The following is a 13904-nucleotide window of genomic DNA, read 5'->3' as shown; positions in this document are numbered from 1 at the left end:
ACTCCATCATTTGGCTGATAAAAATAATCAGTCCCTACAGGAGAGTCTTCACCATTCTTTGCTTAGAAGATGAGATTCAAAGGAAGTATATAGTACACCGATTGTAGTTATTCTCTGAACCTTTCATAGGAACATAGAAATGTCAAATGAATAATGTCAATTTGAGTCACTAAAATAATTTTTAAAAATATTTACTTTGATTCCACATAACCTTAATTTAAGGGAAGAACAGAAACTCTTTACCTCCCATTGCAGTTTCCTGTCTCCTACAGTCTTTCTCAAATCTGTCTACACATGGAAATCACATTTAGCCAAGTCCACAAACTCTGGCCCACAGGAAATAACTATGCCCCTTCTGGAAAACGTCTTCAAATGAGAAGGCATACTCTTTCTTTCTTCTTTTCCTTCAAGCTGCATGTAATGTGAGAACATGAGGGCTGAAGCTGGTGTGGCCCAACCTCTTGGGTCATGAGGTTGACTTTGGAAGGAGGTCACACTCCTCAGATCAATAAGGCAGACAGCCTGGGCCCTGGGGCCAGGCTGAGTCACACCAGTCATGGTCCACCCATCTATGGGTTTTTACTTGACAGAGAAATAAACTTCTGTTCAAAACCACCATTATTTTTTTCTTTACTCTTGGCAGATACTAGCCCTAAAGTGATACAAAGGTCTTACAAAATTTGTACTCCTTCACACTTCTCTGCCATGTTGGTGAAGTCAGCCCATGAATGAGGTTTTACAAGGTTTCTTAATTTCTTCTTCTGTGCTTTTCTCAGTTCAGTTTTCCTCTGAGCTAAATCTTACTTGTTCTTTGTTTCTTACCCCAGCCATATATGCTTTCAAAATTCTCCCAAATTTCTATATTCCAGTGGTAATTATCTTCTGTACCCCTTTTATCCCAAGATTTTAATAACCAGTTCAAATGACAATTGAATCCTGGATGACTATCTATTTTAGGCTTCTGATTCTACAGAGCTGTTTATAGTTATATTTTCCTGTATTGATTTAGGCTTCTAGAGAGCAAGGATGTATACTTCTTTAAATTCTCCCAATTACCGTGCATATACATTTTATGTGCTTGATAAAACTTGCTTACTAAATGGTAGAAATACCTAAATGTATTTCCTTTTTTTGAACTTCTACAACCCTCCCTCCCTTACCAGCATGAATAATTAAGAAACATGTGATCTTTAAATGCGATTAATATATTGATGGCTATACACAATGTGTGTGTGTATGTGTATATATATATATATATATATATATATACACACACTACAGATACACATACATATGGTCAATGACTGGAGGTGAACTGAATTGGAATACCACCCCCTTCAAAAGTTAGTATAACAGTTTAAAAGTAAAAGCCATCTAAGAGTGATGTTCTTAAACATTAAATATTCCTATAATAAAATATTATGATAAAATTTTAAAACCTAGAATTTCTTTTATAAATGATTACTATGAATGTATTACATTGGTGTGGGTCTTCAGTAAATTTGATTTCTCTCTTTACTTAAGAATAATTGTTTTCCTTTTTAAAGTATTATTTCCAAGAGTACATATAATGTCATCTGCTATAGCATGAGCTCTTTAAAACTTATTCTTATTTATAATTATTTCTTTTAATAAGTATTTATAAGTTATTTCTATGTATGAAACACCACATTAAGCACCAGGAAGAAGAGCAAAGGTGTGAATAAAACAAGACCCTTGACTTTATTTTGTTGTTGTTTTTTTTGTTTTTGTTTTTTATTTTTTTAATTTTAAAATCTTTAATTCTTACATGCGTTCTTGACTTTATTTTGAACGTAACTTCTACTTACCTGAAACAGAAGCAGTTGGGAGGCTGAGGATGAACGTCTACTCAAAGGTTATCTGTTTTGTTTTAATAAATGATTTTGACAAATAACCCTAGTTAGATGACAGGTGCCATACAAGACAAAACAGCAGCTGTAAGTGTACTCACACACACTCACACACAAATGCAGACAGACAGACATGCACTTGATTATCCATTTACAAAAATAACTTAGTGCCTCCTAAGATATAACCACACAAATCTATTTAATCGACTTTTATTAGTTCTCTCAAGAGGAGACAGAATTAGCTAATGTAAAATATGATGCAATTTTTGCAAAGTTGCAAATTTGTAAAAAGTACAAAAGGCAAAATCTTACTATTAGCCAATTCCTTGACATTTCTATGCAATAAGAAGCACATAGGAATCAATGAAAAATAGGAATATACAGCATCTCCCAAAGTATATCTATTGGAGTTTATTGTTAAAGACTAGGGATTTATTTAACACAATAATATTCACCACTTTTATCTTGCTAAAATAGTGTTAATCCATTACTGAACAGCTAAAAGGAATCATGCAGACTTACTTCGATACTGAAGTACCCTCTGTCAACATAGTCCCCTAAGAAGAGGTAGCGAGTGTTGGCAGGAGATCCCCCCACTTCAAAGAGTTTCATCAAGTCAAAGAATTGTCCATGGATGTCCCCACAAACTGAAAGAAACAAAGGAAATTCATTTTATGGTTATATTATGTTCCAATTCTGAATTAGATAATAAAATTACAAAATTTTAGAGCCAGAAGGAATTCAGAGGCCATCTCAGCCACAACATTCTTTTGCAAAACAGGAAAGTAGGACAGAGTTTCCAAAGTTAATCTGTGGCAAACCTCGCTTTGCATCCAGGTCTCTATCACTTCACAGATTAAATGGAAAAATAACAACAACAATAATAATAGCTATTATTGTTGTGCGTTTAACAATTCTGCACCAGAATTGTTTAACAAAACTGCACTGTGCTGACAGTTTTATACACAGTTTGTAATTTAATACTAACAATATCATGGAATAGGTTTTCCTTTTGCAGATGTGTCAAAGACAAAGAATTTGGCATAACCTATATACTGATATCTAAACATATATCTATTACATGTTATTGCCTCCTGAAGAAAAGTTGATACATATTATAAAAATTGTATTTAATTGACTCTAAAATGTCATCAATTATAAAACACATCATTATTTTAGGTACCATTGAGAAAGAAAAAACCAATTAAATTTAAATTGATATCATAAATGAGCATTTTTATAAGATGAACCCTAGTATCAGATGTTAAACTTTTTTCAAATTTTGAAATGAAATCCTATGAAACAGTAAAAAAAAAAAAAAATCACTGGGAATTGCAATTTCTTAACTTTCTCACCTTCTCTTTAAAACAAAAATTCTTAAAAGCCATGTAGTCTCTCAGTTTAAAAACCACTTATTCAGTACTGTTTCCTCTGTTACTTTCAAATCTCTAAAAGATAAATATTATCTCCATTATGGTTATGTGGCTGGACAAGATCACTGTTAAAAATGAATGATACAGAGTTTCAATTCAGATTTGTCTAATTCAAAGCTTTTGCTGTCAACTATCATGTTATAATATCTTTGACATTTTATAGGGTTTACATATGTGTATATATTTAATATTTTAAGACAATTTTATGCTTGAATGATGAATGATTTGGCTATTTCTTTCATGCTAAGAGGTTCACAGAATGAATGTATCAGTGAATAGGAAATCAAGAGGTCAAAGGATGCTTGCTATCTTAACACAGTCTATGCTGTAGTCGAAAGCAAGCTGAAATATCTTCAACTTCATCCCTTTATGTGATGAAAGCTGACAGAAGGAAATATGAATCAAAGGGATTCACTGATTAAAAAAAATACTGTAAAACAATGGATGAATAAAAATGCCATATAAATTCTCATTTTTGCCATGCAAAAGACCCTCAGGCTTCAATCCTGAGAGATTCTGGGTATGTTACTCAACTTCTCTGAGCCTCAATGTATTCATGTATAAAATGGGATGATATTGGTACTTTAACTTACTTGGCTATTGTGAGAATTAAAGGTATCAATAATGTAATGGAATTAGAAGAGTTCCTGAAACCTGGTATGAACTTGAAAACTGTGAGATCAAAGTGGCATTTCAAAATAGTTGTATCAAAAATATCAAGGTACCAGAAAGAATGGGATTTTGGTGCTCAGGGTAAAGGAGGAAGGAGGAATGAAAAACATTCTGGAGCATATCCTTCACTTTTCCCTCCCCTCCTATCCTCTCCTGCCCTTTCCATTCCTCCATTTCAATTCCTGGCCACGGCTGGAAATTCATGGATCATTATTTTTTATATTGTCATGTCAATGACAAATACCAAGACACTAATTCAGGTTGTGGATCATGAACTTGGAATTACTGACATACAATTGCAGCATAATCCGGCAACTAGAATCACACAATTTTATAAATACATGGGCTCTAGATGATGTAGACATTAAGGACAACTTTTCTTTCATTGGAGTACAGAATTACATTATTGTGAATGCAATTTTATAAAAACTGGAAAGTAAGCTCTTCTTTTTGGCTTACAGTCACTTTGTGCTAAGAGAGAATCTCAATGATATATCAATACAAGATCAGCACAATTACTGGATCTTGGCTTGATGATATAAAAGATCAGGGAGCAACTGCTGTAAAGCTGGCGTGGGAAACAAGATACTCTGAAATTCAGTTACTAGTAGGACGGCCACATTACCACTGACTACCTTACACCAGCCACGCAATTCAAACCATGCTTTTATAGTAAGGACCACTTATGATAATCTTCAGCAAAGAAAAGCAACTTGCATATACAATCATAAAAAATACTCAAAGCCCAACAAAAGGAAACAGTAGCTCAAATAGAATATACCTGAATAATTGAGATATTTTGACTAAGGTTGAAGGATTTCCCAGATCAGTTTAAGTGAAAACCATGTATCTTTTTTTTTTCCCCAAAATCATTTTTATATCTATTTGGTCACCATCCTATTGCTTTTCTTATTCAGTAGATGCCAGTCTTCTCTGTCTCAAATAGGCCACGTTTCTTTCTTGTACACCCACAGGCTGACCCTTTTTCTTCCAGTAAGTCTGAGCTATTTGTCAGTATACTTCTTTCCAAAAGCATTCTTCTTTCCATTAACTTGTTTTACTTTCTTCATAGTACTTATTACTCTCAGGAATAATCTAGCTGATTAATTTGCATGTCTGTTTCTTCCCTGATTCTTCCCACTGGACTGTAAGCTGTATAAGAACTATAACCTGTGAGAAGCTGTCAGCTCTTGTCCACTGTAACCCGGACATGGAGAATGGTGCCTACCATCCAGTGGTAGAGAAATGTGCTACCCTAGAATTCTTCACTGGGCCTGTGCTGTGCTGAATTTGGAAACCCATTCATTACAGAAGTCAAGCTTTTGAGGGGCCCCTCAGACCAACAGAGATGGACCACAGTGGGAGTTTGCCCCGGGGGAAGCTGAAGGTCCTCAACTTGTCTGAGATGGTATTTGTTTTAAGCCTTTCAAGTCACAGCTTTCAAAACAGTATTGTGGCAAGACTGGGGGAGAATGAGGGACCTCCATGCAGGTTATGGTGATTTCTTTACCTGGTTCTACAACAGAAACACTTGTAGAGCTTTTGAAACTACAGATTTCTGGGTCCTGAATCAGAATCGCAAGAGATGCAGACTGATAACAAGCTCTTCAGAGGAAGTTATCTAGCCAGTAAGATGAGAGACCAGTGCTTTCCACCCTGTCTTAGCAGACTGAGCCCTCATTCTGCATGCTTGTGTGGTTCCCCTCACAGTACGCACAGGTGGGAGAGACACACATTGGAAAGGCAATTTTGTTCAATGCTAATCCCAGGTTGGTGTGAGATCAGAAATCCTTACTACCTGAAAGGATGCTATTGAAGTGATTGCTTGATGGAGTCTAGGACAGAGGAATGAATCTAAACAAAGAGCACACTTATTCATGCATTTGAATGTGGCTATTGCTCAGGCCTTGTGCATTTCAGCTTTCAGATGAAGAATTCATCCCAAAGTCCTAATATTTGGGAACATTCACTATTTTGATTTCAAAAATCAAGAAGAGAGTGACCACCATACTGAGGTATCCATGCTTCAGTACCCAAAGGATGGAGGGTGGGGTTAGGACATCACACAGAGGGAAGGGTACCGTGTCACATTAAGCGAAAAGTACAGCCCAGTAACCTTCCATCTATGCAATGCCATAGACCCCACCTTCCATCCACTTGGGTACCTACAACATTGAGAGAAATAAAGTCCAGCAAATTTTAGCTAATGAGGCAAACCATGTGCTTGGTTGCTCACAGCCGGTAACTCCCTATGAGGCCAGGTCCTTTCATCTTCAACGTCCTTGGTTTTAACAGCACTTCTAGAACAAACAGCGGGCTTCCCTGGTGGCTCAGACGGTAAAGCGCCTGTCTGCAATGCGGGAGACCCGGGTTCGATCCCTGGGTCAGAAGGATCCCCTGGAGAAGGCAATGGCAATCCACTCCAGCACTCTTGCCTGGAAAATCCCATGGACGGAGGAGCCTGATAGGCTACAGTCCATGGGGTCGCAAAGAGTCAGACATGACTGAGCGACTTCACTTTCACTAGAACAAACAGCCTTTGACAAGTTCTATTATACCTTCAAGGCAAGCTCATTCTTCACCAAATACTTCTGCTTCCCATATTCCCCCAGCTTCTCATTATTTGCTTCTCATTTTCCAATGGAACACTGCTGGCAGGCAGGAACTTGACTAGGGGCCAGCTTTGAAAGCCCTACTATACTGAAAACGCACCAAAAAGATAGGAATACAGGACACGTAATGAAAGCACTCCTCATCTCTATGAAATTATCCATCCATTTGAATGAATGTTCAAAAATACTTATTATGTCTTCAATAGATTATGAACATACTTAAACATATTTCTATAAGAAATGTATAGTTACGATAGTTAATTAACACATAATGAAGAGAAACATGAGCTTTTTTCTGGACCACCAGTACCCTAATCCATTCCTGACATGCTACAGCATGATGGTTCTTTTTCCTGTGAGATGCAACAAGTCCTCCACTTGTTTTTACACTGCACAAGTAAGATCTACCAGGAACACTGAGCAGTAGAATCGAGTTATTGAGAAGGTTGTCATTACCTTCTTCTTGGTTCTTTTTCTAAGTCAGGTGATGAAGTGGTTTTGAATGTGGCTGTTCTAACATCCTCAGTACAACCAAATGGTGCAAGAGGGACTAACATCTTATGATGCTCACATTTTTTTTTTTCTTACTTTTCTCTCAACTACTATTAGAAAATACATAAATTATGCCTAAATAACCAACTAATAAGTAATACCAAAGCAAACAATCACTTTTGAGTAATTGCCTTTTAATACTATTTCCATCCCCTGGTGACTCTTCAGTTCAGTTCAGTTCAATTCAGTCGCTCAGTCGTGTCCGACTCTTTACGACACCATGAATCGCAGCACGCCAGGCCTCCTTGTCCATCACCAACACCCAGAGTTCACTCAGACTCACATCCATCAAGTCAGTGATGCCATCCAGCCATCTCATCCTCTGTCGCCCCCTTCTCCTCCTGCCCCCAATCCCTCCCAGCATCAGACTCTTTTCCAATGAGTCAACTCTTCGCATGAGGTGGCCAAAGTACTGGAGTTTCAGCTTTAGCATCATTCCTTCCAAATAAATCCCAGGGTTGATCTCCTTCAGAATGGACTGGTTGGATCTCCCTGCAGTCCAAGGGACTCTTAAGAGTCGTCTCCAACACAATTCAAAGGCATCAATTCTTCGGCGCTCAGCCTTCTTCACAGTCCAACTCTCACATATACATGACTACTGGAAAAACCATAGCCTTGACTAGACGGACCTTAGTTGGCAAAGTAATGTCTCTGCTTTTAGCCCACAGTAAATGAAAGTTTATTGAAAATTACCCTCACATGAGTGGTCTCATAATTTTTGACCTAAGTCTTCTGAAGAAGAGCATGGAATTTTGAAGGGGGAAACAAAATAACGTACAGAAAAAATCTGTCTGTGTTTCTTGGGAAAGGAAATAGCTTTTATTTCTCATATCATTGCTAGAGAGCTAGTTATTAAACTTTGAAATCACAAACTTAGGAGGTTGATGTACATGTAAACATAAATATAAAATGTGTGTGTGTATAAAGCCACCCATCACAAAGGAGGAATTATTTGGAGATTAGTGGTCAGTGCACCAGTTAGGAAGTCATTAAACAAGTTCAAGACATTTCTCAGTGTAGATTACAGCAAAGTAGTGCTAAAGTGAAACCGCAATAAATAGCTGGGGCAGGAACAAGAGGCTCTTTGCAGTTAGCTGAGAAAGCTCTTGGCATCTACAAACTAGACAATGAATCAGTCACAGGGCAAGTCTAAGAGTCCCTAGAACTGGCACACTGCTAAAGAGAGAAGATAATCGCCAGCATATTGACGGCAAATGGCCTCTTGAGAAAATAAGCTCAGAGTATGGAGGACAAGTTGGAAAGATAACCAAAATGAAGATCAAGCCTATGCTTTGCATCTCCTGACTAAGAGAAATGCCAACTACACATATGTGATATGTGTAATGAAGAATGCATGCCTAAATTAATGATTCTGCAAGAAAGTATACCCATATTTTAACTTAACTATTTTTCAAAGACTTCTATTGTTTTTAAATTCACATTGGCAACTAAATTGCTATCTTGGAAAAATGTAAAAAGTAGACCATACTGAACATATGAGGATGAAGTCCCAGTATACTTGCTATACAAGTGAGAGTTTGTAAAGACTCTGCTACAGATTCCATCCTGAGTGGGAGACACATTAACAAGTGTAAGATAAAATAAAATACATACTTTGTCATAAAACTACTTTCAAAAGCCTTGAATTCATGCTCTGATCCACACATTTGGCCCTATATATGACTGGTTCCAAATAGGAAAAGGAGTACGTCAAGGCTGTATATTGTCACCCTGCTTATTTAACTTATACGTAGAGTGCATCATGAGAAACGCTGGGCTGGAAGAAGCACAAGCTGGAATCAAGATTGCTGCGAGAAATATCAATAACCTCAGATATGCAGATGACACCACCCTTATGGCAGAAAGTGAAGAGGAACTAAAAAGCCTCTTGATGAAAATGAAAGAGGAGAGTGAAAACATTGGCTTAAAGCTCAACATTCAGAAAACGAAGATCATGGCATCTGGTCCCATCACTTCATGGCAAATAGATGGGGAAACAGTGGAAACAGTGTCAGACGTTTTTTGTGGGCTCCAAAATCACTGCAGATGGTGACTGCAGCCATGAAATCAAAAGACGCTTACTCCTTGGAAGGAAAGTTATGACCAACCTAGATAGCATATTCAAAAGCAGAGACATTACTTTGCCAACAAAGGTCCATCTAGTCAAGGCTATGGTTTTTCCTGTGGTCATGTATGGATGTGAGGGTTGGACTGTGAAGAAGGCTGAGTGCTGAAGAATTGATGCTTTTGAACTGTGGTGTTGGAGAAGGCTCTTGAGAGTCCCTTGGACTGCAAGGAGATCCAACCAGTCCATTCTGAAGGAGATCAGCCCTGGGTGTTCTTTGGAAGGACTGATGCTAAAGCTGAAACTTCAGTACTTTGGCCACCTCATGCAAAGAGTTGACTCATTGGAAAAGACTCTGATGCTGGGAGGGATTGGGGGCAGGAGGAGAAGGGGACAACAGAGGATGAGATGGCTGGATGGCATCACCGACTTGATGGACGTGAGTTTGAGTGAACTCCGGGACTTGGTGATAGACAGGGAGGCCTGGCGTGCTGTGATTCATGGGGTTGCAAAGAGTCAGACATGACTGAGTGACTGAACTGGACTGAACTTGTCTATATCCACATTTGGCCCTGTTTACTTGTCTATATCCACATTTGGCCCTGTTTACTTGTTTATATCTAAGGAAATTCTTCAAGGAATATCAATAGCTCAACTTTTTACTGATGCTAAGCAAAAATTTTATAATGTCATAGAATTCTATGTTAAAGAATGCCTATAGAAATTAGTATGTCTAGAGACAGAGGAGTTTTAAAAAACAAACAACAAAAACAGTCAAATAATACGGTACAGGTGAAAATAGATTTTTCATGGACTGGTATTTCAAAATGGCATCAATATTATGCCTTAGAAGTCAAGTTTTTTTAATTCTTGATTCACTATTTATTTTTCTACAAAGATCTTTTAGTTCCTCCAAAATACTGGCTTTTATCATCTTGGAAGATTATATAAAGTAGAATAACTTCTTCTAAAAGTTTTTCCAGTTCTCACAAAACTTAACAGATTGTAATTTTTCTTTTAGAGAAGACATTACTGAGTTGCTGAACAATTTTCACCATTAGAAGTCCACTCTACTTTCAGCTTCATTTAATCCAACCCAATATTTTTTCCATAATAACCACATTTTTCCAAGATGATACCCTTTCTAATGTTAAGGAACTAACATTATGTATAATTCTCAGCATGAGGAGATTATCCTATTGAATTTACTGGTTTGGTTTTTGAATCCTCTATCTGCTACAACTTTTTCTGTTCCAAAATCTGCAGTTTCGGAGAGAATGATCTTACATTTAGAGGTTTTGTTAGATGCTAAACACAGCGGGTACCTCAAGCACATATCTGTTTCCCCCTGTTGACAATCCAGGCTTATGTAACTTTAGTGGATGATAAATTCAGATACAAACCAGCCAGCCTGAATATGTGTGGTTCATTAGCAGAATGTGTACACTTCTGAAATTAAGCAATTACTGAGATAAAAGTGAGCTTCACTAGGGCATTCACTATACATCTAGAAATCTTCACTAACTATAAAATAAACTGAATAAGAAAAACTAAGATGGTTTTAATCCATCAAAGAGGTATACTTCAAAATAATATTTTTACCGTAATGAATACTATTTTTCAAATGTTGCACATTTATCAGGTATTTTATAAAACATAAAATATGAATTCTTAATCAGGGCTTGATAGTATAAAACATTAATGAAAAGTCTCTAAATCAAATTAAAATTCACAAAGTAGTGACATTTCAAGGATTTAAAAGAAAAAAATAAAGTTATGAAGCTAAATACAAAACAATAATAGCTCTAGTGTAAATTAGCAGCAATAATTTCAAACATTTTCTTTATATTTCTGACACTGTTTTACAAAGATATACTGTTAGCCAGTGTTAATGAGAAATGAAACAGGACAACTGAAAAAACAAGAGTGGGATATCTCGTAGATTACAGTAGATAATAAAATAAAAATACAGTACTAAATATGAATACTTCATGAATTCTCTCAACCTCAGGTTACAACGATAATTAGATGGAAAAAAATTAGAAGAGTCTATATTTTTAAACTGTTTTACAGAAGAACTAAGCATACACAGCACCATGATATATTCACCAGGTATTCTAATCAGCAGAAGAGTTGACTACTGAAATGTATGTGGTTTTTTTTACCTTAAAGATGAGTCTTCTCACTATTGTGATTTTTTCAAATTTTATTTACTGGAATAACCTAATCTACTGAGTAAGAATGACTTTGTTCCATCTGTTATCACTATTTTTCTATTTCAGCATAATTCATATTTTACCAACATGCCTGTTACAGATCAATAATAACATTATTGAATTATTTTAAGTCACCGTCATGGCTGTGATACTAGCAAATAGAAACAATAAGTAATATATACAATACTTACAGTGTTATTTAATTAAATTTGATCATGACTCTGTTCATGTGTCCAAGTTTGATCAGTCCTGAAAACTATACCTTATTTGATATGTGGATTTATCCACATTATGTAGTTCAGTAAACCCTCGATTGTTATCACCAGATAATCAAGGGTACTGGATCATCTGTGAGATGATGTAATTTCATCCAAAAGTAATTAAACTTGATAACATATATTTATATATGTATTAATAAATGAAAGATTGTTCTCTTCACTCTCTGAAATACTGATACCAGGTTTCAGATTCTATGAACTCCCTCCAGGATCCTGAAATATGGGCTCCCATCATAGTAACCAGACCTAGGGGTAGAGGTCTATGCCTTAGCATTCCCATCCTGGTTCTTCCAAAGTGGTATATCTGGAAGGTTTTTTGCTTTTTTAAATTGTCTGGAAGCTGTGGCCACATTATACTTTGAATTCTGGCTTTTTCTTGGACACGTTATTTTTTCCTGGGTGAGAAGCAGTAGTGTGTAATGGTTGAAAACACAGTCTGTGAGGCTGTTTCATAATTGCTGTTCATGAGTTTCGGTTTTATGTGTATATTTCTTCTGATTAACCTTAATCAATAAGCTGTAACGTTTCTGTTAATCACTTTCTTATTAACTCTCTCTGAATCAGCTTTATCATCTCAAGAAAGCATGGGCTTTTCCAAATCTTATGCAGTTGCACTCTATTCTTTTTTACCACAATTCTTTAAGCTTTTGACTATTTCCCCCTGTAAGCTGCTACTGGTGTATTTGTAGGAGGCCTCAGATGCCTCATCCATGCTGTTGTTGGTGTTTAGTTGCCAAGTCGTGTCCAACTCTTTTGTGATCCCATGGACTGTGGCTCTCTCCATTGTCTCTACTGTCCATGGGATATCCCAGGCAAGAATACTGGAGTGAGTTGCCATTTCCTTTTCCAATGCCACACCTGTAAGAGGATTCATAATAGACCTTTTTTTTTTTTTTAGTAAGTTTTTTTTTCAATTAAATGAACCAGTATAAATGAATAAAAAAGCTCAGCATGTCGTAGCACCTGCAACGCACTGGTGCAAGGTGAATGGTAGATGTGGCCACTATTACAAGGGTTGTCTACTAAGAAACATCTCTGCCAGATTTAGACTGATGGAGAGCAACTGTAGTCAATGTGGCCATAAATAAAACATACACAAAGCTGTTCTATTTTCTTTCACTTTTTATCCAAATGTATGCTGTCATATGTTGAAAGATGTTAAGGCTGAAATCAAATAGACTAGGTCTCATGTTCCACAATTTCCATTTTGTAAGAGTGGGAGGATTTCCAAATGGCTTTAGTGATAGTACCCATCTTTCAGCCAGCAACAGCACCATGTTTCCAGTTAGTCCCATGTTCTTTTGTTAGCAGAGCTCATTTACAAGACCACTCTGTTCCTTGGCTGTGTAATGGCAGTCATGTTTCAAAAGCTGAAAGTGACACAGTAAACAGAAAAAATGTAAGGTATTTCACCAAATGGAATTTTTTTAAAACTACTTTTCTTTGGTTTCTGGAAAACTTGGTTAAGAAAAATCTTCTGAGTTATGATATCTGTCAAATTTTGACAATGTAAAAAATTACCTTGTTTTTAATATTTTTAAAACCGAGGGAAAGCAAACTAATGATATTTAATTCTAAAGTCCATATTTTCATCACTAATTTGGCAATTTAGGCAGTGGGGATATTCATATAAGGGTTTTTACCTATCGCAGATTTTGAAGTAGTCAGCTCTATTTATGTCTACTTGGAGAAGGCAATGGCACCCCACTCTAATACTGTTTCCTGGAAAATCCCAAGGGCGGAGGAGCCTGGTAGGCTGCAGTCCATGGGGTCGCTAAGAGTTGGACACGACTGAAGCGACTTAGCAGCAGCAGTAGCAGTAAGTAAACAAAGCTAGTAAGTGCTCTTTCTAACAGATAATACTTAATGACCCGATGGAAAGAAGAATTGATTATATTATATTGATTATACCATTTTGTCAGTAAAAACATGTTTATTTGTTATCTGAGGCATGTTTGGAAATGGAACTTTTAATTCTTAATTCAGTAATTATTAAAAATATATGAACCACACAGACATGTTAGAACACATTCATTTGAAAATTAGTGAAGAAAAAACATTTCTGGGAAAGTAATTCTGACAAAGACAATAAGCCTATCTTAATTCTACCTGCTGCTAAGTCACTTCAGTTGTGTCCGACTCTGTGTGACCCCAGAGACGGAAACCCACCAGGCTCCCCGTCCCTGGGATTCTTCAGGCAAGAAC

At 36.7% G+C, this 13904-nt stretch overlaps 1 protein-coding gene across 2 annotated transcripts in view; it reads right to left on the bottom strand.

The window, feature by feature from the left end:
• PPP3CA (protein phosphatase 3 catalytic subunit alpha) overlaps positions 1-13904 on the bottom strand; it is a 329583-nt gene that overhangs the window by 73109 nt on the left and 242570 nt on the right. For both annotated transcript variants that reach the window (XM_018049270.1, XM_018049271.1), the window contains exon 3: positions 2394-2518. In XM_018049270.1, the coding sequence (XP_017904759.1) occupies positions 2394-2518 (125 nt within the window). The remainder of the gene's footprint in view (positions 1-2393; positions 2519-13904) is intronic.

Source organism: Capra hircus, chromosome 6 (assembly GCF_001704415.2).
Source record: "Capra hircus breed San Clemente chromosome 6, ASM170441v1, whole genome shotgun sequence".
NCBI classification, from domain to species: domain Eukaryota; kingdom Metazoa; phylum Chordata; class Mammalia; order Artiodactyla; family Bovidae; genus Capra; species Capra hircus.
This window is presented reverse-complemented; position numbering and strand designations above follow the sequence as displayed.